This window comes from Centroberyx gerrardi, chromosome 1, assembly GCF_048128805.1.
Source record: "Centroberyx gerrardi isolate f3 chromosome 1, fCenGer3.hap1.cur.20231027, whole genome shotgun sequence".
Classification (NCBI taxonomy): Eukaryota; Metazoa; Chordata; class Actinopteri; order Beryciformes; family Berycidae; genus Centroberyx; species Centroberyx gerrardi.
In genome coordinates, this window is record NC_135997.1 from 30088357 (window position 1) to 30115314 (window position 26958).

The 26958-nt window shown below is 41.2% G+C and overlaps 1 protein-coding gene across 3 annotated transcripts in view; it reads left to right on the top strand.

Annotated features, from left to right (window-relative positions):
• The first annotated feature begins 19164 nt into the window (after positions 1–19164).
• Positions 19165–26958, top strand: part of ano1a (anoctamin 1, calcium activated chloride channel a) — a 55546-nt gene continuing 47752 nt past the window's right edge. The window contains exons 1-2 of one of the 3 annotated variants that reach the window (XM_078286414.1): positions 19165–19270; positions 26057–26238. In XM_078286414.1, coding sequence (XP_078142540.1) covers positions 26116–26238 — 123 coding nt within the window. In that variant the 5' untranslated portion in view covers positions 19165–19270; positions 26057–26115. Of the gene's footprint in view, positions 19349–21773; positions 21841–26056; positions 26239–26958 lie in introns of those variants that run through there. The other 2 variants (XM_071912218.2, XM_078286380.1) reach the window with 2 other exon arrangements.

Consider the following 26958-nt stretch of genomic DNA (forward strand, 5'->3'; position numbering starts at 1 on the left):
GTCAGCGTGTGGCTGTATGTTTTGATATTAGAACTAACAACAGCGTTTCACTCTTGGATGGCAAAAAAGGAAAGGGGACACAATGGGGACATCCCATTTTCTATGGGATTGAGGTCTCTGCTCTGACGGTGCCATTCCAGGATACTGATCTGTTTTCATTGTCATTCCTTGGTTAATGTGGCTGTGTGCCTCAGATCGTTGGCATGTTGAAAGATGAAATTCTTCTTTAACTTGAGCTTTTTGCAGAGCCTGCACTTTTCCCCCCAAATCTCAATGTGGAATTATTTTTTCCCCTGAATTTCCCCTGAATCGTGACCAGAGCCTCTGTCAAGCCCCATAGCATGATGCTGCATCACCATGCTTAACAATATCTTAAGGCAAATTAGCTTAGCGTTTAATTATGAGGTGTGCAAGTTTATAATACATTGCCACAAATGAGTGAATGAATTTGTTTTTACCTTGATTTTTATTATAGCAAATAAAACTTACTATATCAAAATGAAAGTGGAAAAATGTGTGATTTAATGAGTTTTCATTTTTGGGGCAATATATAATATTAGAATAGAAAAGTGTATGTAGTCTGTTGATATACAGTGTATGTACTGTATGTACCATGCCTGATTGCCTTTTCTTTTCTTAGCCAGGGAAAGCCAGCCCATATTGCCTTATGTGGTCTTAAAGCAGGAAGAGCTTTCCCTGTAGCTCTGTCTGCTTTATAACCATACAAGGCAATATAGGCTGGCTTTCCCTATAGGCTCCGCCTGCTTTATGACAGTCAGCCGAAGCACTCGTTCGGTGACCCGAAGGACTCATTCAGTCACCTGAAGCACTCAGTCATTTGTCCGAAGCACTCGTTCAATCCACTCACTCAGTCACTCAGTCACTCACTCACTAACTCACTCACTCACTCACTCACTCAACCACTCAACCGCTCACTCAGTGGTTGAATAACCTCTAGTTGACACTACCAGTCCTATTTACAGCAGCAGCAAGGGAAGGTCTTATGACAGCATTGATGATGTCACAATGCCTGTGTTATGACCATGTAATGCAATATAGGCTGGCTTTCCCTGTAGGTTCCGCCTGCTTTATGACCATGTGAGGCAATATGGGCCTTATAGGGCCCAAGGCTGGCCTTATAAAGCCAGCCTTCCCTGTAGGCTCAGTCTGCTTCATAAACATATATGGCAATATAGGCTGGCTTTCCATGTAGGCTCCGCCTACCTTATGGCCATGTAAGGCTGCATTCACATAGCGTTTTTTGCATGGAAAAAGCGCTGCCTGGAGCGCTTTTTGTGAGGAGAAATAAAAAGCGGATCACGATAATGTCATCTGGCGTTAGCTAAGTAGCTGGCTAGCTCACTAACCAGCTGGTTAGCTCTTCTAGCAGACAATACAGTGTTGTGCAACAAACAAAGGCTTACCAGATATTTCCAATACATGTCCAATATAATCCCAAACTGCCTATATGATCGGTGTAGCGGTAACAAAAATTCACTTATTGCAACAACCAATTTCTCCACCGGCACTTTGACTTCCTCCATATTTGCTGTTGCTATGGGAAACCGTGAGCCTCTGCTTCATCGCGATTGGCCGGCTGAGAAAAAAGTAGTCACGTCACCCGCCGCTTTTCTGAAAAGATGAACATCTCTCAACTTTTGAAAGGGCTCCGCTCTGCCAAAAAAAACGTCGGCTGCAGCGCTGCCTTTTGTGCGCCTTGCAGCCGCTTCCCATTATTTTTAATGATAAAAGGCTGCTGGCAGTTGGGAAAAGAACGCTATGCGTGAACGCAATATGAAGGCAATATAGCTTGGGTTTCCCTGTAGGCGCCACATACTTTGTAACCATCCTTTATCCCCACTGCCATTGCGCAGCTCAACAGCTAGAAAGAGCCTACAGACCTACTGAGCTGAGCTAGCATACAGCACTTTATATCTTGCATACAGCACTTTATATTTAATATTTAATTTTTAACTGTCACTGGTCAACTTTTTAACTGCATGAGATTTTACTACATGTACTGTGTTGTCTTTTTATGTGCACTTATGTTCCTATATGCACTGTATTGTATCTCTAAGTGAGCTATGCACCAGCGAAAGACAAATTTCCATTATTGCCTGCACTAATGGACAATAAAGTTTTCTTGAATCTTGAATGTAAGGCAATATGGATTGGCTTTTCCTGTAGGCTTCACCTGCTTTATAACCATATTAGGCAATATGGGCCTTATAGGGCCCTGGAAAGCCAGCCCATATTGCCTTATATAGTTAAAAAGCAGGTGGAGGCTACAGGGAAAGCCAGCCCATATTGCCTTATATGGTCTTAAAGCAGGAGGAGCTTTCCCTGTAGGCTCTGTCCGCTTTATAACCATACAAGGCAATATAGGCTGGCTTTCCCTATAGGCTCCGCCTGCTTTATGTCATTCAGTCACGCGAAGCACTCGTTCGTTTGTCCGAAGCAGTGTTAATTTTGACAGCAAATTTTGATTTAGTTTTAGTCATAGTCTTTTGACTAAAATGCCATTTAGTTTTAGTCGTATTTTAGTCATCTGAATTGTTTTAGTTTTAGTCTATTTTTAGTTGACCAAATATTATACGATTTTAGTTGACTAAATCTACTGTAGATTTAGTCAACTAAAATCTTATATTTGGTAAACATGAAAACTAACAGGTTTAGTTAACGTGTAATGCATTATTTAAACATTTCTCTTGAATTTCCAATGAATTTTCTGCGGATAAACACAGATTGCTCTACATTTAGCCATATGACTGTTCTTCTCTTTCTCCCAAACGCTGGCTGTGGCAAAGACATTTCTGAACAGTTTATGCTTGTTCATCAGGTGTTTTTATTCTTATTCTCTTATTGTCAATACATAGGCTATTATCAATAAAGGATCCCACTACCTGGATGACTTAAAAATTATCTAATGTACTCCATTTTAAATAGTTCAATTTGTCAAACAAATAACTAACCTGTATATATCTAAAGTGCTCCCTTTCAATACTTTGTGTGAAAGATAACATAACTTAAAAATATAAACAGTGCTACAGTGCTACACTGTTCTGTTTGTTGCTTGCTTTTGTCCTGTCTACAAGGTACAGACGAAAAGACATGAGGCCCCTTTTACAGAGAAATCTGCTTTTCTGCCCCTCTGCCCTGCTACATCTGTCTGTGCTGTCAGTTTCACTGTATCTTTACATTGTTACATTATCTACTCTGTTTTACTGCTCAGCAGCTCCTCTGGTCCAGACTGTCCCTGCTCCTCCTCAGGAGTCCTTTTCCTTCTTTGAAAATATTTTTCAATATTAATCTGGATTGAGGGAGCAAACATTCAGAGTCAGAGTTAAATATTAACGATATCAGTCCACTCAGTGGATACTGACTAGCACCTATATATCTGCTAATCTCGGAAACCCAGCTGTATTCCGAATAATGCTAATAACTCTTAGTTCTTCTTTTCGGGAATTCAGCCAGTCGTCTTCTTGGCATGGAAAAAAAAATATCCCTCATGCCCGCGTGTGCAATGGGAGGTGCACAGACGGGTCCGGTGAGAGACCGAGAGAGAGAGCATGAGAGAGAGTCAAATGTCATTGACGAAAACTATGATGAAAATTATTCGTCAACGAAATTAACAGTGGTCCAAAGCACTCGTTCAATCCACTCACTCACGCACTGACTAACTCACTCACTCACTCACTCAACCACTCAACCGCTCACTCAGTGGTTGAATAACCTCTAGTTGACTACCAGTCCTATTTACAGCAGCAGCAAGGGAAGGTCTTATGACAGCATTGATGATGTCACAATGCCTGTGGATAATTGATTACATTATGACCATGTAATGCAATATAGGCTGGCTTTCCCTGTAGGTTCCGCCTGCTTTATGACCATGTGAGGCAATATGGGCCTTATAGGGCCCTGTGGGTGGAGCCTGCAGGTAAAGCCAGCCCATATTGCCTTATATGATTAAATAAAGCCTAACCCTAACCCTCCCAGGATGTTTTTTTGGTCTGATCTGTCACTGTAGGCACATGAGGAGTATGTGTTTGTGAGTCATGCAGTTGACAGAGAGAGGGGGGAAATCCACTGTCGCTGGCTGGTTGATCTCCTCCTGAGGTGGCAGATGGCTTTGCTGATCTTCTTGGCTTGCGGTAGGAATTGGTGCTTGCGTTGGGGGCAATTTTTGAATAGCACATGATGTCCTGATGTCATGTCATGATGTCCAGCTTTCACGTTTTTCACGCAAACATTGTTCCACTCACAAGCTTTGCTTGTGCAAGGCATGTCAGTAATGCCAAGATAAACTGATCCCTCCACCTTGAATAGTACGGCCGCAACATGGGAGCAGGTTTCTCCAAGCCTGTAAAACACTAAAGATTTATTAATGACAACAAACATTTGTATTTGTCACTAACCCAGGAACTCTAGTAAATATCTGTCCTTGCATTTACAGACTACAAACTATGAAAAGGTTTGAATCGCCACCACTAGCAATGTCATCTAAAGCTTCAACACCCAGACACCCACTAAAGGAACTTTCAAAAGCTGGAGATGCTTCCATTTTAATAACAGGTGCTAAGACTTTGCCCATATCTTGTTTTCGTTATATGAGAAATTTTAACATCAGCTAACATATTCTTGGTCCCATATGTTTTTCAACGTTCCCACAATTACCATCCTTCATCCGGGAAGGAGAGAAACGAGGGGCCAACCCCTCGCCTCCCAACTCATGCCCACTGAACGCAGCCAGGGACTGGGAAATGCGTGTTGACCTAGGCCAGAGACTCACCTTCCCATCCGAAATTGCAATGACCAACTTGCGACCGGATCTGGTCCTCTGGTCCAACTCCTGCCGGCGTGTCTTCATCATTGAGCTGACGGTCCCCTGGGAGGATGCTGTGGATGAGGCATATACGAACGAAAAAGGCTGCGATACGCCAACCTTGCAGCCGAAGCAGAGGAGCGAGGCTGGAATGTAAAAGTGCGTCCAGTTGAGGTGGGTTGCAGGGGCTTTGTAGCCAGTTCCACCGCAAGGCTCCTGAGGGAAGTAGGAGTCAGAGGGCAGGCCCATAGGAAGGCAATCAAAGCACTTGCCAATGCCGCCGAAAGGAGCAGTCACTGGCTGTGGCTGAAAAGAAGAGATACTGTCTGGGCTGCCAAGTGACCATCTAGAGACTAACAATGAGACACACACCCAGGTCTGATCAGCCTGCGGTGGGCCTGCCTCAGCTGAGGGTGTCTTGTGATAAAAGGCCGAAACACCCAATGACGCCAAGGTACACAACTGAAGATGTGTCGTAATGGTAGCAACATCATCTAGTGGTCATCTCCAAGAACAACCCCACTCAAAGTCAATTGTAGTGCAGAAACTTCAGGGATTGTAACACCCAGTCCTACTAATCAATCTGTGAACGCCTTTTTTCCTAAATAAAACAAATCATCTTCATAAAAAATGTGTTGTGCATTAGTTCTCTGAACACCTCCCCCCATGTCAGGTAGGGTTTAGGGTTAGGGTTTTAAGATTTAAGATTTAATTTTTTCGTTACACAAACACACCAAGTAGAATTAGCCCAGACCAACCAGGTGAATCTAAGTGAAAACTATGACATTGGCATATTAAATCCTGTATTTGTGTATTACTCACCCAGCCATGCAGTCACAATGGGCCGAAGAAACCGTGACGTCTTTTCTGACTGCTACCCATGCTATATTTGGGGCCTCTGTAACCTTCAGGAGGGCTTCACTTTAAAGTTAAAATGTTAAAATGAGGTGAAAAGATCCTTGCACCTCATAATGTAATACTGGCTGCACCCATCCGCTGACAAAGAAACTGAATGCCTCCAGTGATCGGTGATTTTCCATTGTGTGTTTGGTGTATATGTGCTTAATGCAAAGAGTATAGTCTACTCAGTGGATGAGTTGACGTAGACAAATAATTCTCAATTTCACATAGATTAAGGGCCAGGGCATCTCTACACTAAGCACATGAGACAATCTTGTTAATCAACTACCATCTCTCTTTTCATAAGACTGTTTGAGCATCTGCTAAAATGTTAGCAAATGTGTAGAAGGAGAAGAAGAAGACATGTTATTTATTCATTCATTCAGTCATTCTCTGACCTGGTGTGCCAACAAGATATGAACATATGTTCAGGAAGGTCACTCGTGGCCACTTGGTGGGGTCACTCACCCTAAGTGACCGTGGCAGTGAAAATGGACAATCTTCCATGCCGAAGGCATTTAATTTCTCACATGTGTAATTCGCCATATATTCTCAATGCTAATAGGTCCACCTGTGAGAAGCAGGTACAGGTACAGTTGGATCGCTGTACCGGACATCAGGACGCAACAGAACAGTTCCTTTTGCCCTGGGAAAGTTTCAAACCGCAAGCCTTGAACCGCGTGCAATGCAACGATCCAAAGTAAGGCTGTAACAACTGAGCATATAGCATAGTGACCAAATTAGAACAAGACTAAGAGTCTAACAGTCCCGTGACGTTGAATTTTGTGGAAGCGTCTCTGCCGGTAATCAAACTCAGGTCTCCCGCTTGCTGTCTCGGGGCTAAAAATAACAGATTCATGTTCAATGAAGTGAATGTAAACTGTTTGCTAATGTTGAATAGGAATAATACTCACAAGCAAGCTTCTGTCCCTACTGTATCTCCTGGAATGTCTTTAGTCTTGTCGATGCTCAAAGCATGGGATGCTCAGTGTTTAACTGTCCCTAACAGCGTTCAGCTTATATACAATTGTCTCCCTCACAGGGGAGGAGTTATGGCTAAACTAATATAGATTAAAACCATAAATCTTCTCTAGCCAAGCTATAGCCATAGACATGCTTTCTTCCCAATACACACTCATACATTTGTAGATAGTCCTTAGTTAGAAACATAAACATAGCACCGTCTCATTTTAGTCCTGAAGCAAAGTGACAAAGTTTCTCTAGGAGGAAGTCCTTTTCAGGGCTTTCTCTGGACTGTGTCATTGTTGTGTCATGTCTTCACTCACTCAGTTGCAGTTTCTTGCTTCCTGCAGTTACTCAGGCTTCCTCCTTCGCACTGCCATCTTGTTCGCTGATGGCTTCCTCCAGGATTGAGATGGCTTAATCATATTCAACACCAGTAAGACAAGGTCTATATCAGGATTAAAGAGATCTAACTCTCCTAACTTCATCTCTGGCTTAACCTCCACATCCTCCTCAAAAGGAGCTTGCCAAGGATAAGGTATCTCCTCTCTCTCCTGGGGCTGAGGGGAGTGAAGGTGCATATTTGCCAGCTTCTCCTCTACAGAGTCTCCTCTCTTCTCCTGTTTCCTAGCGTCCCTCTACTTTTTCCACATATCTTTCCTTTTCCAGGCAGCCTGTGGGCTTCTACCATCTTTAGGCTTCTCCCATCCCGTACTCATGCCTGGTACATCATTCCGAGTGCTTTTCACAGTTCTAGGCCCTGATGGACAAGGGGTTTCTTTCCCTGCCATTGGGTACTTCCAAACTGTTCCCTGAGGCTCGGGCTCTCCAGCCTTCTTAGTGGCCCTTCAAGCATCCTGACTGATGCATGACTGATGGCCCTGATGTATGACCGCATAGCCTGATGTCCTCTATGTCACCATTTGTGGGTTACTGCATCATTGTTTAGACATCTGAACTAGGCTTGTGTATGAATGCTCACCCTGGATTTTAGCACAAAGGATTGCAACATCAAATTCTGTGTATTGTTTACAGATGAGCTCAGGTTCACTCAAATTGCAAGGCAACCTCCTGATTTTCTACAGAATTGAGGTCTGGGCTCTGACGGTGCCATTCCAGGACACTGATCTGTTTTCAGTCATCCCTTGGTTAATTTTGCTGTGTGCCTCAGATCGTTGCCATGTTGAAAGATGAAATTCTTCTTTAACTTGAGGGTTATGGTTAGGGTTAGGGTTTTTGCAGAGCCAGCACATTTTCCCCAAAATCTCAATGTGGAATTATTTTTTCCCTTGAATTTTCCCCTGAATCGTAACCAGAACCCCAGTCAAGCCCCATAGCATGATGCTGCATCACCATGCTTAATATCTTTAGAAATTAAGAACAAAAAGTTCTATCTTAGTTTCATCAAACCACAAAACATTTTTCAACATGGTTTGGATGATTGCTTGTGTCTTCTTGCATAATTAAGATAGGACTAATGGTCTGTTAACCTTTCAATCAGAAGACCTTTAAGATCTTGTGTTTTTTGTTACCCACGTTCCCCTCTGCACACTGACACACTTTACAACAAAGAAACCTTCAGTGAAATCGAGGTTTTCAAATTACCCACTGAGCACTAGAAGTCATTGCATCTCTGCTTTAGTTCTCATATAGCCCAGGATCTTTTTGGCTATGTATAGCCCAGTTTTAGACCAAGCAGTAAACACATTATTACATATTTAAACAATACATACACCAGCTGTAAATATCAAAAATATGCACCAGAGAAGAAAATGCTTCATTTTTGTCATCAGAAAACATAGTCCAAAATATAGACATCTACTAAACTTTAACTTTTAAACCCTATGTAGCCTAATTTTAGCCTAGATGTCTATAACCATTTAGATGTATTTTAAACGGTTAATCAACGTAAATTGCTCATTGGGTACAATCAGTTCAATTGATTTCAGGTGAAGGCAAATTAGCTTAGCCCTTAATTATAAGGTGTGCAACCAAGGTGTTTTAGATTATAATACATTGCCACAAATTAGTGAATTAATTTGTTTTTAACTAGATTTTTATTATATCAAATAAAACTTACTATATCAAAATGAAAGTGGAAAAAAGTGTGATTTAATGAGTTTTCATTTTGGGGCAATAAAAACTTTTTTTATTTTTTTACATTTTAGAATAGAAAAGTGTGTGTAGTCTGTTGATATACATTGTGTGTACTGTATGTACCATGCCTGACTGCCTTTTCTTTTCTTCAGGTTACCAGATGATGGCGATGGTGAGTCACATAACATTCTCCCTTGCACAGGCGTCTCCATGCTGTAGGCGTCAGACTGACAAGAGTTTGCAGGCTACCTGTTTTGACAAACTGAATTGTTACTGGGTGAGTAATAGGTGGAGCTGTGCTGTGTGGTGTTTGGATGAGCCACACCCCCACCCCCTCTCCCCACCCCCCACCACTACCACACACTCCAACCTGCCCATCAGGTTTCTGCTCACCCAGACAAGAGGACAATGAATGGACAACAGCTCATTTAAAGGGTGTGTGGTCCTGACATGCTGGTAGTTTTCCACTGGCACAATAATATGACAGACAAGCTGTTGCATTACTATATACTACAATGCAGATAATGTTGGGATTTAACACCATGATAGATGCTCTGTGTAACATTTCAACATCAATAAATCATTACCTCATTCATTTTGAGACATTAGTATGATTACAGTAAGCAAACACAACCATCACTAAGAAGACTGTCAGCCTCTACTCGCATCTACTCTGCATTTTACATTGTGAGCCACTGGGTCCAATTTGGCAAGAAATCTGCTGGATTGCTTTACAGCACCAAACAGTTAGAGGGCGCTGTTCTTCCAGTGCAAACAGAGCCAAAGGTTTCAGAATTTCTGGCAATGGCAGATGGTGGAAGGAGTGAAAGACTGATCACTTCCAACATGTTTCTCCTCTTCAGTAAAGACAAAGATGCCAGGTGGGACAGGAAGCAACAGGGTTGCTTCCTGTTGGGAAATGGGGTCTTAATTTTGAGAAACATTATAGTACTAGTGAGATCAAGGCTACCAATCGTCTCAACCATGGTCTCATTTGTTTGCGGTAATTATACCAAGCTATCACAATTAATGATATATTCCTGTTTAAAAATGATCCACATGGCAACTTTAATGTCTGATAAAAAATATGTGATGGTGATCCTCTATTGCTCCCTGTAGGGAAACCCTCTTTTCTCTTACCCCCCTCCAGGGAGGTCAGAGGTCAGGGTCAGATACAGAACAGCACCTGGAGCAGGTAGGGATTCAGAGTCTTGTTCAAGGACACTTCAGCAGGGAAGGGGTTTGAACCCAGCAGTCTCTCTAACCACTAACCTCCCTGCTGACCAGAGTTGACAATGTTCATATGTTCCTAATACCAGACAGGAGATATGCAGGGAAAAATTCATATTCAGACCTGGGCTATGTGGGTGCTTGTCTATTACTGTTGTAACATGAATACAATGTGAATATGTATTATTTTAATTTATGACTGTATGAATGTATTACTGTCTTCATTGCCTCCAGCCCATCAACAGTAATGGAGGCTCTCATCCACCAGCCACCTTACTACCCTGTGTGTGTGTGTGTGTGTGTGTGTGTGTGTATCACTGCCAAGCCCTGGCATGCTTTCACTACTAACAAAAGCTCCTATAAAGCCAGACTGATGATCATCCAGCCAGTCAGTCTCACACACACACACACACACACACACACACACACACACACACACAGACACACACACATACAGACACACAAAAAACACACAATCAAATAAACTAACGCCCTTTATGACATTTGCGTAACTTTGCCTTCTGGGCATCATTTACCAGGCATACAGGTCATAGACAAACGATTAGGCCATTATAACTTGGATTTGTTTTTCAGCCTCGGGCTTAGGGAAAGAAAAGCTGCTACTCCACAAGACTCTACATCAAATTTTGGTCAAGATAGTACTACTGTTCTATATGAAAACCCACACACTGCCAAGTTGTACTCCATCACTCCTGACTGCTCCTGTCTTTCTGAATAAGACTGTGAGAAAATGCCCCAACTCTCACTGTCGGCTGTGGAGGGGTCCAAACTAACAGCCTGTTTTAATTTCAGCCTTGTCATGACAGGAAGTGTGTGTGTATGTGTGCGTGTGTCTGTCTGTGTGTGTGTGTGTGTGTGTGTGTGTGCGTCGTGCATGTGTGTGTGAGAGTGAGAGAGTGAGAGAGAGTGTTTGGAGGAGGGGGGGCAACAACAGGAAGGGGAGAGGACGGTGCATGGGAAACAGTTAATGGAGTTATTTTTGCTGAGGACTCTGGTGTGAGGAGGGCTGCTTGACCTAGGTCCTGTTCACACTGATGCTAAATATGGAAACCAGGCCTAATATTAGAGGTTACCAGTCATTGGTCACAATGGTAACTGGATGTTCATAGTTGGGATGGGGGAGGATAAAAATGAGTCTCCATATTATTCTGGAGAAATCAGCAGCTGAGGGTTTTTGAATGGATAAGTCTTATTTTATATGAAGCTGCTGGCTTTTCCAGTTCCCTTCAAGATAAAGCAGGCTGAATAAAGTACTGTTAGCTAATAGGTCAGCAGCCTATATAATAAAATAAGATTAGGTGAAACTAATCCTGAAGGGGAAATTAGGTCGTTGCAGCAAAAAAAGTGATAGGATTCAGCAGGGAAAAGAGACAAATAGAATATAAGCACACAAATGAAATATAAAATAAGCAATGAAATTAGTAGAAATAACCAAAAATACAAAACAATAAAATAGAATAGAAATTGTGGGGTTACATGGATCCAACCATTCCAACACGTTAAATAGACTGTATGGGTAGGAAATATGGCAACAAGAATAGATTACTAACATGTATGGATTTACTTACAGTTGTTTCTACAGTTTCATACAGACGTGACTAGCAGCATTAAAAAAAAAAAAGTAGGATTCATTTGTCAAGTGACTCGCACAAAACTTTTGTTTGGGTTAACAGTTCTTTGGAAATGTGGGTCTTCTGAGAAAAAGTCCAGAACTGTCCCGTGTCACATTTTTCTTTCCCCTTTTAGTGTGCGTGTGTAATTTAACATAATGTACACAAAGCACAAAGAGGAAACTATACAGTTCTAATAATAAGTAATACGTGTCAAATACGTTTTGCAGAGTCATGGTCGAGTCAATGTGTTTGGTATCAGTGTCAGAAATACGGAACACTGGAAGCATGTAGTCATGGCCAACTGTGCTCTGTGTGCCTGTAGCAGAAGTATAATCTGTCATGCAAAGAGGTATCGTGTGTGTGTGTGTGTGTGTGTGTGTGCGTGTGTGTCTGTTCAAATGCAAAGATGCAACCTCTCCCTCTTGAAAGTTCTGAAATGAGAATATTAAGATTTACAGATCCAATGTTTGCATTTATTTTGTGGTAAGTGACAACAGATAAAACTTGAAACCTGAATATATTTATTTCTCTAATCGTCTGCAGTGGAGAAACACAATTATCAGTTGACTACTTCTAATAACTTAATCATTTTGTTTTATTTGTATCTGATTATTATGATTATGATTATTGATCACATTTAGTCTTTAATCTGGCCTTTGGAACAGTCAAAAGATAGAAATAACAGCTCTGAAATATAAATATATATATTTTATAAATATATATATATCTGGAGCCAGGCCATTTATTGCTTTGGAAGTAGTCACTTACGTTTTAGCATGAATTCTAAAATTAACCGGAAGCCAGTGCATTAAAAATCTAACAATAAGCACTGCACACATTGCAGTTCTCGTCCCATTATGGCATTGCTCCTTATGTGACATCCTTGAAACTCACAATATAAACATTGTGCTATATTGGATTGCTCATCATTAGTTTTCTCAGTGGCAATGTAGCTACGGGATCAAAGTCACTGCTTTAGCTCCCTGATAAGTCAGAATGGAACAAATGACAGAGCAGTTTTAAGCATCATCCTAAAACACACCAAGGAATACTACAAGTATCTGGAAGGAGACTCCTCAGGAAAGTGACAGAGCTTCTTGGAGGCTTTTAGGAAACTTTTAAAGCAACAATATGTAACTTTTCTCCTTGAGGGAGAAAGTGTATCGTTAGTTCCGCCCTCCTCCCCCTCAGTTGGTCAAGTTCCCTCCCCAACACTTGTCACTCATCTTGACGAGCTGTCATCTAGCCTGAAGATGAGGTAATCCACCTCCATAAAGCCTCCACAGGCGCTGAAGGAGCAGACAGCGAACACAACCAATCTGCAATGGCAGGATTTTTGAACATTTAGCTTCACTGTTCTTTCTTTTCTTCCTGCTTTCCTCCATTGTTGTTGTTGCTGTGACTTCCCTGCATTGTGGCCACTAGCCTGACTTTGATAGCCACAACCAGCTGACCACTGGCCACGCCCACACAACATTCCCACAATTTATGGTATACGCCCCAAAATGACCTTCATTGAAACATCAATTTCAAGCAAACAGGAGGATTTAGGCATGAACACACAGAGTCACAGACACACACAGACTGATAATGTATAATATATCCTATTTATTTACTGTTAGTTTAAAAAAAAAGTCAAAAACATTGCATATTGCAGCTTTAAGAGACTTTAGCAGACTTGCCCCTTCAGAGTCACAACAGGAAATGGTAGTTATAGATCATCTGAAGCAGGGTTAGGGGTCTCCTCTCTCTCCCATCCCCTCCATCTCCCTCTCTCCCTCTCCCTCTCTCCCTCCCTCAGTGTTTGTAATCTGGTTGCTGCTATTTCCATGGTTTTCCAGGATCACACACTCACTGTGTGGCCTCTGATGCTGTTGTTTCTTGCTGTAATTGATGATTAAGAACAATCAGGTTCAGTCAGAGGCTAGTAGCAGTCAGCCCCACTCATCTTTTGACCTTTTTTTTTTCTTACACTGCACTTTACATTGATGGCAAATGCAATTTCCCCCACAGGGATCATTAAAGTTTCATCTTATCTCTCATCTCGTTCATAACATCATTAATAAGGCTTTATCTGCCCTGCAACAACACACACTTAGCGCTCATTGATATGCATCTATCTTCTAGGTCAGTTATTTCTAGTCATTAAAACACTCGACAGTATGCATATGATCCACATGAAACCCATGCTTCATCTGAACTGGTCAGTGACCAGATATGAGTTTTGAAGGCCGATACCAATACTTTTGGATTGAAGCTGCTAATAGCTGATATTTCTAACAATATGCAATAGATTTAGATTGGATCATTTTCATACCAAAAATGTTTAAAAAATTAAAAGTATTCCCCTAGAATTTTACTCTTGTCAGGGTGGAAAAGCCTCATAAACCGCTTTTAGACCATGGGACACAAACTCTACATTAAAACTTAGGATAATATTCAGAACAACACAACATATTCATGCATGAGGAGTATGAATGAAACATATTCATGTGTGGAATCTGATCAAAATGTCCCATTAGAATCAAATGTTAAGGTCTTCCCATAGACAACCAGTGTAGCATTTATCAGTTCTAGAATATATAATCAAACTGCATCATGTTTGATTAAAGGCTAATATTGGACAGATATGGGTCTAACCCTAGTGCAAATTTCTTCTTTGAACTCTTCAAGATCCATTGAGAAGGACTGATTTATTTATATAGTGCTTTTCCAAACAACCATTACAAATTGCTTTACACAACAAACAAATAAGATGGATAGATGAATACAATTACTAAGAGGATGAAAAAGGAAACCTCTTCCTCTAAGTCAGTGAGCCTCTTCTCACTGACTTAGAACCAGTCAGTGTGTGGTGAAAAATCCTTTCTTTTCACTGACCTTTATTAAACCAGTACAGACAATGGTCTTATGTGGCTCAATGGACCTTTGCTGGGGTTTTAGTGACCGCTGAGGCCACCAAACCCTAACCTTAACCCTAGGAAGCATCAGGGTTTATGGGGAATGTGGTCTTCATTTTGAGAAGCACTAGCACTAACAATATAGTGAGACAGAAGCTACCAGGCCTGGTCACCATGGTCTCATTTGTTTACAGTAAAAATAAGTATCACAATTAATTTGACAATAATATACTGATGGAAAATGCACATTCAAGATTCAAGAATTTCTGGCAGTATCACTGCAAAGACTTTGTGCTGGTGGCCAGTAGCACAATATTGCCATGTTATTGGTCCAGATTCTTCTCCACATTTCCACCAGTGGTCCAATGCACAGTGTGTGTTGTGGTGGGAAGCTGTGAACACAGAGGTGAGCGTGATGGCTGGACTGGAGAAAGATGCTGACAAACTCACACATTCACAGTCTGACAGGCGGCCAGCCCTTGAGGTGTGTGTGTGTGTGTGTGTGTGTGTGTGTGTGTGTGTGTGTGTGTTCTAAATGTCTTCACAGGGACAGAAAGATGAGGTCTGAGAGGTCACATTCTAGGATTAGGGTTAGGTTCGGGTAAGGCTTACAAGTATGTGGTGGTGAGGGTTAGGTTCATGGTTAGGGAATGATTGTAGTCAATGAAGGTCCTCAGAAGTACAGGAATACAAATGTGTGTGTGTGTGTGTGTGTGTGTGTGTGTGTGTGTGTGTCTGTCTGTGTGTTTGTGTGTGCGCGCATGGGGCGCACAAACTCGCACGCACTTGATGTGTGGGTGGGTGTTTTCTTTCTTCCCATGAAGACTAGCTCCAAATAACACCGGCGATGCAGAAACTCCTTTCTGTTGAGGCGGAATGATCAGCTCTGAGCAAAATGTGTTGAAAAATATTGTTCCCACTTCCTTCTATTATAACTGCATGGGCACTGCTGCTCTTGGCTTGAATTCAGCGATGAGAGTTGAACACATACAACATCGGTTTAAAGTCAACAGTGAGCTGCTGTGATTCACAGAGTGGGAATACCTGTGTAGTGAAAATAGGACCAACAGCAAAAGCTCTTTAAAATATGTATGTGTGGCATGTTGTGTGCACTCATGATTATGAAAGTTATTGTGTGGCTGAAGAGCTTTACAGAGCTGTGCCCTCTTCTCTGTGTTCTACTGTTTTGTGCTTGTTGTAATAGATAATAATAGTACAAAGAAATAAATAATACCTTTATTTACTGCTTATGATTCAGAGTTGTTACCCAAAACATTCTGACTCTAATTAGGATAGGAGCTAAGGAGGGAAAGGACTATAATAAAAAAGGAGACAGTCATTTTTAGGTAGAACTGAGGAATTCAGGTTTATTACTTATGTTCTCAAGTACTCAAAAACATGTTTTTGGTGATTAGATTGCCATTGTCATTAAATTAATCACAATCACAATCATTTTTTAGTATGGGTGTCTCCTGGGGAAGTGGAGTCAATATTCACAGTAGTGGATTTATGCACATTTTACTGTTAGTCCCTTAATAATGTTGGTTATCTTATTTCTGTTGTTGCCTTTCTTTTTCATGAACTGGTTTTAACCCTGTTTGTAAAGCACTTTGGGTTGAATTGTTGTATGAAATCTACTGCATAAATAAAATTTGATTTGGATAAGTGTCGGTGCCTTGCTCCACCCATAGAGCTACACCGGGCGCTACAAAACACTACTTAGTTTAAGCAAACGACTCGTATTTCAGTGACCGCTGCCCTGGTTCCTGATCTGCATGATGATTCCTCTGGAAGGTTTAGGTGTGGTGTGTAAACCAACACCTAGGGCTATGTTGGTAGGGAGTAATGGTGTGAGTAAGCAACACAATAGGCAGCATTAGCTCAGTTCATGCAAACTCTCCCGCCCCCCTCCCCACCCGACCCTGTCCTGCCCCGGCCCTCACCTGCAGAACGGGAAGGCTTGAATTTCAATCAACAGCCTCCTACCAATGTCCACACTGACACCCATTTGGGAAATATTTTGCAAACAGCACTCCCTGGTTTTGATTTGCCACGGTGTGTGAAGAAGCAAGCAAACCAAACAGGTTGCAAAACAGCCCGAAGCTGTGCTCTGAAAACACACTTGTTTACTGTCGGCTTAAGTTATTCTGGTAGTGTCTGTCAGATTTGGTTACTTTCTGATATCGACTCTAGAGTCACATGGATAAGTAATCCAGGAATGCTGGGGTTTACACTGATCAAGGCGTTATGGATGACTTTAGAGGTTCACATGAGTTCGTCCTGGATGCAATCAGGCGAGCAGCAAGACACACCTATTCCACATCCCACAGGCATATCCTAACAACTCACCCTACATATTCTCACATTTCCTTGCAGGCAAGAAATGGCATATTTAATTTGTCTATAGACGTCAATTGATGTCAAAAGTCACACTCTTTTGACATCTTCACATCAGATCAAAATCACACCTCCACTTGAGAATGTCATCCACTAGTTCGTCTTCAGAGAGGACAGAAGTTGTAGAGATTTCCTTTCGGACAGGGCAACTAAATGAAGACAAATTCACTTCTGCCTGAATTCAGATCACTCCATCCCCTAATTCATGTAATAATGTACAAATGCTGAATGTAAAGAAGACTAAAGTCTGAATGTTTCAGACACAATGTGCTAAATAGAACTTTTACTACTACCTTGCTATACTTCTATGCACCAGTCCTTCACGTTATACTTATATCCTGGATCCTACTACTACTACTGCTACTACTACTAGTATTACTAGGCCTACTATTACTGTAAAAAGTTCCAGTAGTGGATATTAATGGTATGACCCGTTATGTGTACACATCACTATCGGTGACATCACTCAGTAGAGTGTGCAAGTGTGCACCTGTTGACCTGTTGGCACAGTTATTAAGCACATGGTTGGCTAACCAACCATGTGCCATGTGTTCCACCAGCGGCATCCTCTTTGATGAGAGCCGCTTTGTGTAATGTCGGCTATTAGCCAATGAAGCATAGCAGAGTGCATAAATCATTCAGAGCAACCAATATTTCAGTCTCACATGAAGAAGCAAATTAATTCTTATCAGTTAAAGGGAATAAAAAGTATTGATTTATCAACTAAATATTTTCCCTATATTGTTTATGCTGCTATAGTTTAAGCACTAAAGTTTATGCTGGTTCATGTTCATTTGGTAAATGTAAGCTGATGTTTCATTGGTTAAGAGTTGCTTGCCAGATTGTTCATGTAATTGGTTATTAATCTCTCTTCATTTGTTATTCATTTCTCTTTTCATAGAAGACCACACCTTTATTTAGAGGAAGATTTGTGAAATTGTAGTAGTGGAACCGTCAAGTCAAGTCAAGTTTATTTATATAGCCCTTCATCACAAAAGCACGTCTCAAAGGATTTAACAGAATGAACCTACCTAGTTAGAGTTCAGAGTTAAGAGACTTTTTTGTCAAACATCTCACAGTAAGAGTGCTGATCCAATTTTACTGTACTGATCCTATTGAATTAGATGGCTCCAAATCACTGACTCTAGACCAGCATTCCTTAAACTGGAGCAGTTTAAGGAATCCATTTATTTATTAGGATTATGCACCTGCTTTTACGTACATTTCCATGTAAGGGAACTAGATGTGTAGAAGTCCGATTCACACTGTTGGCATCCAGAATAAATCAACACTTTGTCCTGAGTTGACTGCACATGGAGAGAGCCACACTTTGAATATGTAAATGCCTTCATGTTGTGGAAACATTTGGTTGGAAAACATACTTGGAGCGAGCCTTTTCAACATTTGATTTGTTTGCACAGAAAGATTAGGCTCTAAGCTCTACTGCATGTGCCAGAACAATTGCTTTCTCATGCTTATGGTATTTTCCCATATGATTTGTATTCCAACATCTACCTATGAACTCCAGGGTAACACTTTACAATACGGTACACCAAATCTCAGTAGGAACAAGTAAGGAACAAATCAGGAATGAACTGCTACTTAATGAATAGTTAACAAGTGGTTCCTGATAATGTTAAGTTACTCAAGAACAGACTGTTAGATACCAATGAACCTCATGATTAGTTCCTGGATATCTGTGAATCTGCATGATGACCACTTATGACCACAATGAATTCTGCGTCTTGTAGGCTGACCATTCTTTTTTGGTCTATGTTCATAGCTCAGAAGTAAGAGTCTGGTGTGTCATTGGAACCATTTGGCAGTCTGCTGCGAGTCCATACATGCCTATAGGAATGTCTGTCTAACCTGAGGAGACTCCCCGTCTGCCTGGCTCGGATCATGTTGTCTCTGCCCACTCACATACATTTGCATTTAGAACAGAATGAGCTTCATTTCCTAGATCACCAACAACTGCAACCAAAAATATGGAGTGCACCGGTCAGGGACTTAGCGCTTTTTCAATATTCCTGTGACCGCATATAGCAGTCATATATGTCATATACAGTATGTCAAGTGCTGGGAAAAGAATTACAGTAAGAGCTAAGGAGAGAGAAAGAGAGAGAGAGAGGAGGTCTTTTTTTCTATTATTATTAATTATTAAAATGTATTTTCTATCTGAGCACTTGGCAAGAACCTCAAGTCTTGACAGTGCCCTGATGTGCTGCATAACCCACTAGTGACTTCATTTTGTCTCGAGCTGCTGTGTGGGAGGAGAGCCTTCACCTGGGCAGACTCAAGTATTTCCTCCTCCGCCCTGCCGGCAGGTGAGTCGGAAGTGCTACCTCTCCTTTACCTGTTCCTCTACCAGGACACAAACTGCGTGTCTTTACCTCTGAAAAAAGGTAAATATTCATTTCAAATCAATTTTCTTGAAATTAGGCCGACATCAATACTTCTCTTCTCTCATTCCCTCTTCTCTTCTGTCTCTTCTCGCATTCAATTGCGTTGTGCGTAAACGGCAGCTGGCTACAGTTTAGGCTTTGTGGTTACAGGTCATGTGTGCGTCTTTGATTATTTTATGTAGCTCTTTTGTTGTAATAACCGTTATAATGTTGCTAGTCACAGTTATTGGCTGACTTTGGCTATGCTTCAAAAAATTAAGGCGAAAATATTTGGGAGTTCCCTTTGCATGGCTGCATTACGCACATATATCCTTAGGCGCATCTTTGAATGAAGGGATTTCCCTGTTACTTATAGTTCCAAGAGATGGATATAGGCCTACATCTTGTTCTGTTTATTGATTGTTTTGTGAATGCTGTGTGTGGTATGTCTCTCAGAAAATTCTTAATTATTCATTTTACGCAAAGGGCGCAAAAGATCCTCAAAGGTGTCCAGAACGTCCCACCGTAGCAGAATATGTTCAATGTGCTCTCAGCGTCTCCAACCTTTTTCCATAAGCTTTGGTGCGACTGAAACGCCCTGGGTCTCTCCAGTGCCACCAGTTAAACCAGCGCACTGTCGCCATTAGGCTATACGCTTTAGCCTTCATGGTGTCTGAGAGCGGAATGAATAGAGCTCATCTGAAGAATGAGACATTTCCTCCTGTTGAACGTCAAAACTGGATCTTAATTACAGTGAGCTCTCCTACTGTATAAAAACCTGCGGCACAGACAGTGGGCTGTAGCCCCGATACGTGTCGTCCTCAGTCTGTCGTATGGAGAGAATGCGACGCCAAACTCCATTTAAAAAATCGGGCAGTTTAATGCTTCTTTACTAATCGGAAAATGTACACATCGTATAACATGACTTGAGACCTTTTAGGATTCGTCGGGGTCTTCTGGTAACTTCTGCATACAAACGATTCACCAAGCAGCACTGTATTAAAAAAAACTCAACTTTTAGAATTTGTTCACCTTGCTCGTTACCGTCCACCACGGTATACTGTATGTTAATGGTAGAAGCCTGTAGGAATGTCAGGTCAGGCGAACCTATTCTAAAAGTTAAAATTTTGTTGAATTATGTGTTGTTTGATGTATTGGATGCATGCCGAATTGAAGAGTGGATCCTTGAGAATTGTTGAAAGGCCTCAAATCATATTTTACCAGGTATGTGCCTTTGCGGATAAGCAAGACATCATTAGAATGTCAGATTGTTGCATGCAGTTCGGCGTGCCGTTCTCTGAACAAGACCAGAGTATGCGTTCAGATCGGCTCGCGCCTACTGGAAGACCCCAGCGCGCGTGGGCGGCACCAGCTGGCACAGTGATGCTCGCGCTGTAGAATAATGCTGCATTCAGGTCCCATGGGAGAACCCCGGTAAACGATATGATGGTTAAAAGCAACGACTTGGAAGGGTTCACACGTTTAAACCCAAGCTGGATGAAGCTGTTGAAGTTTTCTGTAGAATTTGGTTGCTCCTGGTCATTTTTTCACACATGCACTTAATGAGTGATACATTTGAGTTCATGTTTTACCAAGCCAAATATTGCAATGTCAGCCACAATTTAAAAAATCCAGGAAGTTTTGTCCTGCCATGGCATTTTAAGAGTTATGATCACAAAATGATTTATGTGATGGAAATGGTTGATTTTGTCTTTATATAAAATGAATACATAATCCCCTATCTTAACTGCATATATTTCCTTTTTGGCCCCAAATAGAAGCCTATTTACCAGCTGAAAGCTAAAGTGAACAGTCTTTTCTAGTAGTATTTACCATCTGAAAGCTGTGGTGAGCAGTGTTTCCAAGTAGGAAGCTTGGTAAGCTTGTATCCACCTTTATTTTTTCCTATGGGACTTGAATGCAGCATAATATCAAGACCGTTTTGGCACGATTCGCGCTGTGGGAGAGTATAGGCTTTAATGCGCGTTGTATCACACTGCTGTCTGCCAGTGGATAATCTCATTTAGACAGGGATCATCATCATTTAGACAGAGAATATAGTCGCTTTTAGGCATAGAACAGTCTCATTTTGACAGGTAACAATCGCATTTAAACGGAATCTAATTTAGACAGGGAATAGTCAATTTTAGACAGACAATATAGTCTCATTTAGACAAACAGGCTCTTTTAGACAGGTTATAGTCTGATAGTAGGCTATAGTCTGACAGGTTACCAACAGGATGAATTATAGTAACTGGTAGCTCTCCACTGGAAAGCCGTGCACCGTTTCCATGCAACAGCGCAGGCAGCTCTGAAGCCACAGACGCTACAGACGGAGGGATAGATGCTGTTGCAGAGAGAGACAGCAGAGTAAATCTGGTGGGATCTCTGAAGGAACCTGTGCGATTGGATAGGGATCCGGCGCTTTTTGAAATACCGCGTTCCAATGGAGAGACAAGACGATGGAGACGAACCAGCTGAGAGCATAAACAATCATGATAGTACGCAGCCCGGTAAGAGCGCTTCACTCTTCAGTCATCAATTTTGTTTTAATTCAGTGGTAAGAAATGCACAAATTAGGTGTGTGCGCTCCCGTGACGCGCTTGATGATTTTAAGAGGCGTAATGAGTAAAGCTTTCATATTTAATTCTAGACATACGTTTAGTAGAAATGTCCCTGGATGTCCATAAATTCCCTCTGGTAGATTCAGGTGGGTTGTGGTTGTTGAAAAGCCGATAGAAAACACATGGGCGCACACGTACAGTAACAGTGAGATGTATCGAGGGAAGCCCTCACATTAGTGCCACGCAAAGTGTCTAACATTAATAAGGTTATTAGATTATTATAGGTCTAACCTAGGTTTTACCTATGGTGATCATTTGAACATCCATGGATGAACAAGCAGTGTAGGCTACTAGTGTGATTTGTATTTTGGTTTTTACTTAGACCCACTTTGTCAACCTATAATTATGAATTTGGAGAGCAGACAATAATGGTTGATAAACATAAACAACTAATCCATAACTCAACTATTTCTTACTGAAAGCAGCGAGATTGAGTCTATATCTACAGTAGCTCCACCAGTTAACATCAGCAGTGAATCAACATTGTCAATGGATGCCATTAAATCCCATTTGATTTTAATCCTGTATGAACCTTTGAATGGCTCTGTAGTAAATCATCCTTCTGTAACCTAAAGAGCACCTCGGGGCTCTTAAACCATGAAAGGTTGATGGGTCTCCTAAGGTTTAACAATGGGAATCTGCTGACGGTCAGTAGCTGTGATTGAACCGGATGTCAGATGTAAGGCTGTAAGAATTAAAGGGCAATAAGTGAGATTTTTACTGTCCCATAGCACAAGATGACCATAATATATTAGCGGGGGGGGGGGGGGGGGGGGGGGGGGATGATAGGGTTGTTGATCAATACAAATGACTTAACCATTACTTAACTGCTGAGATTTCTGGCTTTCAAATCTCACTTTCCAGCCCGTACTCTGTTTTGGCATAAAAAAAACTCCCCACCAATTGGAGTTTCAAGCCACTACCAATATCACATCTTGGGCAGGGTTATGTAGTAAAGGCACACTTGATACAGCGTTACATATTTTAAATACAAAAAAAGTAACTATATTCTATTACGTTACCTCAAAACAGAATGTATTCTGATTAGATATACTTAGCTACATATTACAGCTTACATATTAAATAGTGGCAGGTGTTCTGTGGACCTGCCAAAGGAAATAATGGCCCGTCTCTAATAACAGTCTGGCATGGTGGCATCCTGGTGGCTCAGCAGGCTAAGACGCCTATCACATATCTGTGATGTCCTGGATTTGAATCTGGCCTGGGACCTTTGTTGTCCCCATTCTTTGCTGTCTATCTCTCTTGTCAACTACTGAATGAAGGCAAAAACGGGCAAAAAATCATCTTAAAAAGCGGCCTGGTGCTCTCTTTTGTGGAGGTAAATAAAGTCCCCAGCTATCACTGGAAGTTTTATGGTAACCTCATATCTCGAATATGGCAAAGTAATGTGAAAGTCAGTGAAAGTAATCAGAATACATTACTGAGTTTGGGTAATCCCTTGGACTACGTACTGATTACAATTTTGTAGGAACTGTAATGGAATAAATTTTTAAAGTAGCCTACCCAAATCTGTGTTTATTTGAGGTATACAGTACAGAGAATACAAGTCCAATGGACTGTAAAGGGGAAAACTTGCTATTCAAGACATGTAAAATCAAGTACACTTCAGGTATTTGAATCAGTTGAAAAACATAAACAACCCATATCTGCCCTGGGATCTCATGTTTCCTCTGGCGTTCACCTGAGACACCTTCCAGTCTGACCCGGTGTTACCACCCAGCTTGAAATTAAAGGTGCTATATGTAGCATTTTTAACATCAATATATCATTGTCAAATTAACTGTGATACTTTGGTATAACAACCATAAACAAATGACACTGTGGTCGAAACGATTGGTAGCCTCTATTTCACACCAGTAGTGTTGTTGCTTCCTCCAGATCATGCTTGTATTCATGGCATGGCTCATACACCACCAACAACAAAATAACAAATAAGAAACAACAAAATTCACCAACAAATGCATGGTACACCGTGTTTTATGGTGGACTTTTCCTTTAACAATAACAACAACAATATTGAGGGCAGTTAATCAGTGCAAACTCCACACTAGAACACTTTTGAACAGTCGGTTCGCAATGCAGCCATGTTCAAGGACAATTGTCCAAAGATACATCATTTGGTAAAAAACATGTTACCAGCCCCAGTATAAAGGTAGATTTGAGACACTCCACCCTCTTCCTCTTCTCACTGACCCGGCCCAACCCCAAACCCCCCTCCTGTCCCGCGCTCTTCGCGTTGACTTTCTTTCATTTTTCAAAATCACACAGTAGGCGAGAGAGAAGTTCAAACTGGGTGCAGAATTACTCTTTAAAGTACATTTTAAAATAAAGCTCCAAAACTCGTTAAAGTGATGAGAGATTCTTGTTTTTCTTGACTTTGGCGACATTGTTGGTGATAAGCGGTCATTGCTTTGGTGTTTTACTGTCAGTATGGCCCAACGTACTGTAATAATAAAGACACTCAATGTAGACTATGGGTTCTTATATTTCTTCTACCTTATAATCATTCTGAACAAACCGCTGTTGTTGCTTCCATAAGCAGAAAATGCATCACAGCAGCAGAGAGCAAATGACCCTCTGCTATTGGCTGATCTTTGGTGCCATGTTACCTGTTGTACTCTATAGAAGGTGAAATCACCTGGCACCGAAGATCAGCCAATAGCAGATGGTCATTTCAGTAGCATGCTTTTTAACTTTAGATGTTAGGCTTTACACAGATTTGGGTTTGGGGTTTAGGTACTCTTTAAGTGGAATAATCCTCTCTCTCTCTCTCTCTCTCCCTTTCTGTCTGTCTCTCTCTCTCTCTCTCTGTAGGCTATATATTATGAATGTAATAACTATTCTGCTCAAATATTTACATTGTCATTAAAACCACTCTGACAGGAACATTGTCGTTTCCATAATTAGTTAAGCATTGTTTAGTTGTTCAGTATTAGTAATCATAATCACTGGAATCATTAGGATCATTAATCAAAGTGCACCAACGACAGATTTTACACAATATAAGTAGTATTAATGTTGCAAACAGCACATTTTCTGCACTAGGCCTAAATAAAGTTTCACATCAACATAAAATAAACATAAAATAAGAACAGACAAGTGTAATCATTTGTTACCTGTTCCTCTCAGTAGAATGGAGAAGTTAATACATTGCCGTCTCCACTCACCCCATTTTCTATGATGCATGTTCGGCCGAGCGCTGTGACAAAATAAAAAGAGCAGTGGTGTGGAGGACAGTGTCTGAAGTTGCGGGTGCGGATGGTGGGTGAACAGAAATTTACAACAATGCTTGCTTGAATGTGCTGCTATTACAAGCAACCTAGCTAGACTTGAAAGCCAGCAAAAATGTGTACTATGAAAGCAAAACCTGCATCCATCACAAACACACTGCTACGTCCATCATCATCGCACAGCAAAGTTTCCAGTGTTGATTTTAACACTTTTAAGAGTTGAATTCACACTGACAATTTTGCTATAGAGTTGTCGAGCGTCAGGGGCGTTCTTGTCCTGCCGCTCCCCTGCTTGCAACTCCGTAACATAGCAACAGCCAATGTGGACACACACACCATCACACACTGAGTGAGCAAGCACACGGTAGAGAGAGAACTGCCTGCCGGCTCTAGTTTTTGCTATAAAAATTTGCTCTACAGTCACATTTTATAATGAAACTGGGTTCATTATTATTCATAATAGTGTTATTCTCTCTTTTATCACTCAAGTAGGGAAATCTGGAACAAATCATGTTCTGTACTGACTCATTAAGGAACGCAACATCTTGCTCTTCATTAAGGAACGACGTGGCAACCCTAATCTCATTTGTTTACAGTAATTAATGTTTATTGATGCAAAAATGCTACACATAGCTGTCTTAAAGTTCAATTAAATTCTGGTGTTGGGTGTGGACACTTCTCTGCCCACAGGGAGTAACAAATCGAAACTTAACAGCGAAATCCAAACTTGTTTCCTAAACGTCAGTGAGCGAGGTTCTCTCCAGAGAATGCTGGACTCTCCCAACATCAGATCTTTTGCCTTTCCTGTTGGCATGGGTAAATACCAATTCATTCTCTTTCTATGCACCTCCCAGGCTCTCCTCCCCTGGCTTGTAAGCGCTCAACCAGCCAGCAGCAGGAGGAACCCGCCGTCATGACGGCGTCATGGCGGAGCGACAACTACCTGCCCGTCCACGGCGAGGAGAAAAACCTGGATGTAGACTTTGGCAACAGCAAGACAAAGACCAGTGAGCCATACAACCAGTTTGAGTCCATAGTAAGTCACCTCATCCTTATTTAATTTGTGTGCTGCTTGGTGATGGCATGTTGTGTAAAACGATGTTTGAGAGAAGAGACCATTGATCAATTTAATGGTGAAAACACATGTAAATGAATAGAATGAAATATATCAGAAATCTAATTATGATACAATGTAATATTTTCGTATATTTTCGTGCTTTTCCATAAGTGTGTTTTAGAGTCAGAGCGTCTACAGGTTTCAGAAAGAGTTTTAAGGTCTTTTTAATGCTACCTGGAATTGCATTTAAGACCAATTTAAAAACCAAAATAGACACAAAAGTGCCAAAAAAAACAGCCTATTGCTGATTGAACATAGTTAATGGAAGTTGTGAAAGTATATGTGGGCGGTAGAAGAAAAACGACACCAGGAAATAAATTTCTATGGAACATGAAGGGACAGTTGTGTTAAACAAGCAGATAGGACGCACATTGTACTACTAAACCTGTTTCAAGAGTGGACATGCAGAAAGAAACCTGTCACTGCATGGTGAAAAAAATAAGACCTCTAATAACTGGATTTGAGATTACTGGATATTACTTTTTGGCCTTGAATTTCAGTAATGTAAGAGTTTTTCAGATTTTTTAAGGACCCGCAGATACACTAGAGTGTTAGACAAGCGTGCTTCAGTCATCATTCTATACTTTAATAAGGGATTTATTCCTTTGTATATTCCTCTGAGTCACATTTCACCAGGAG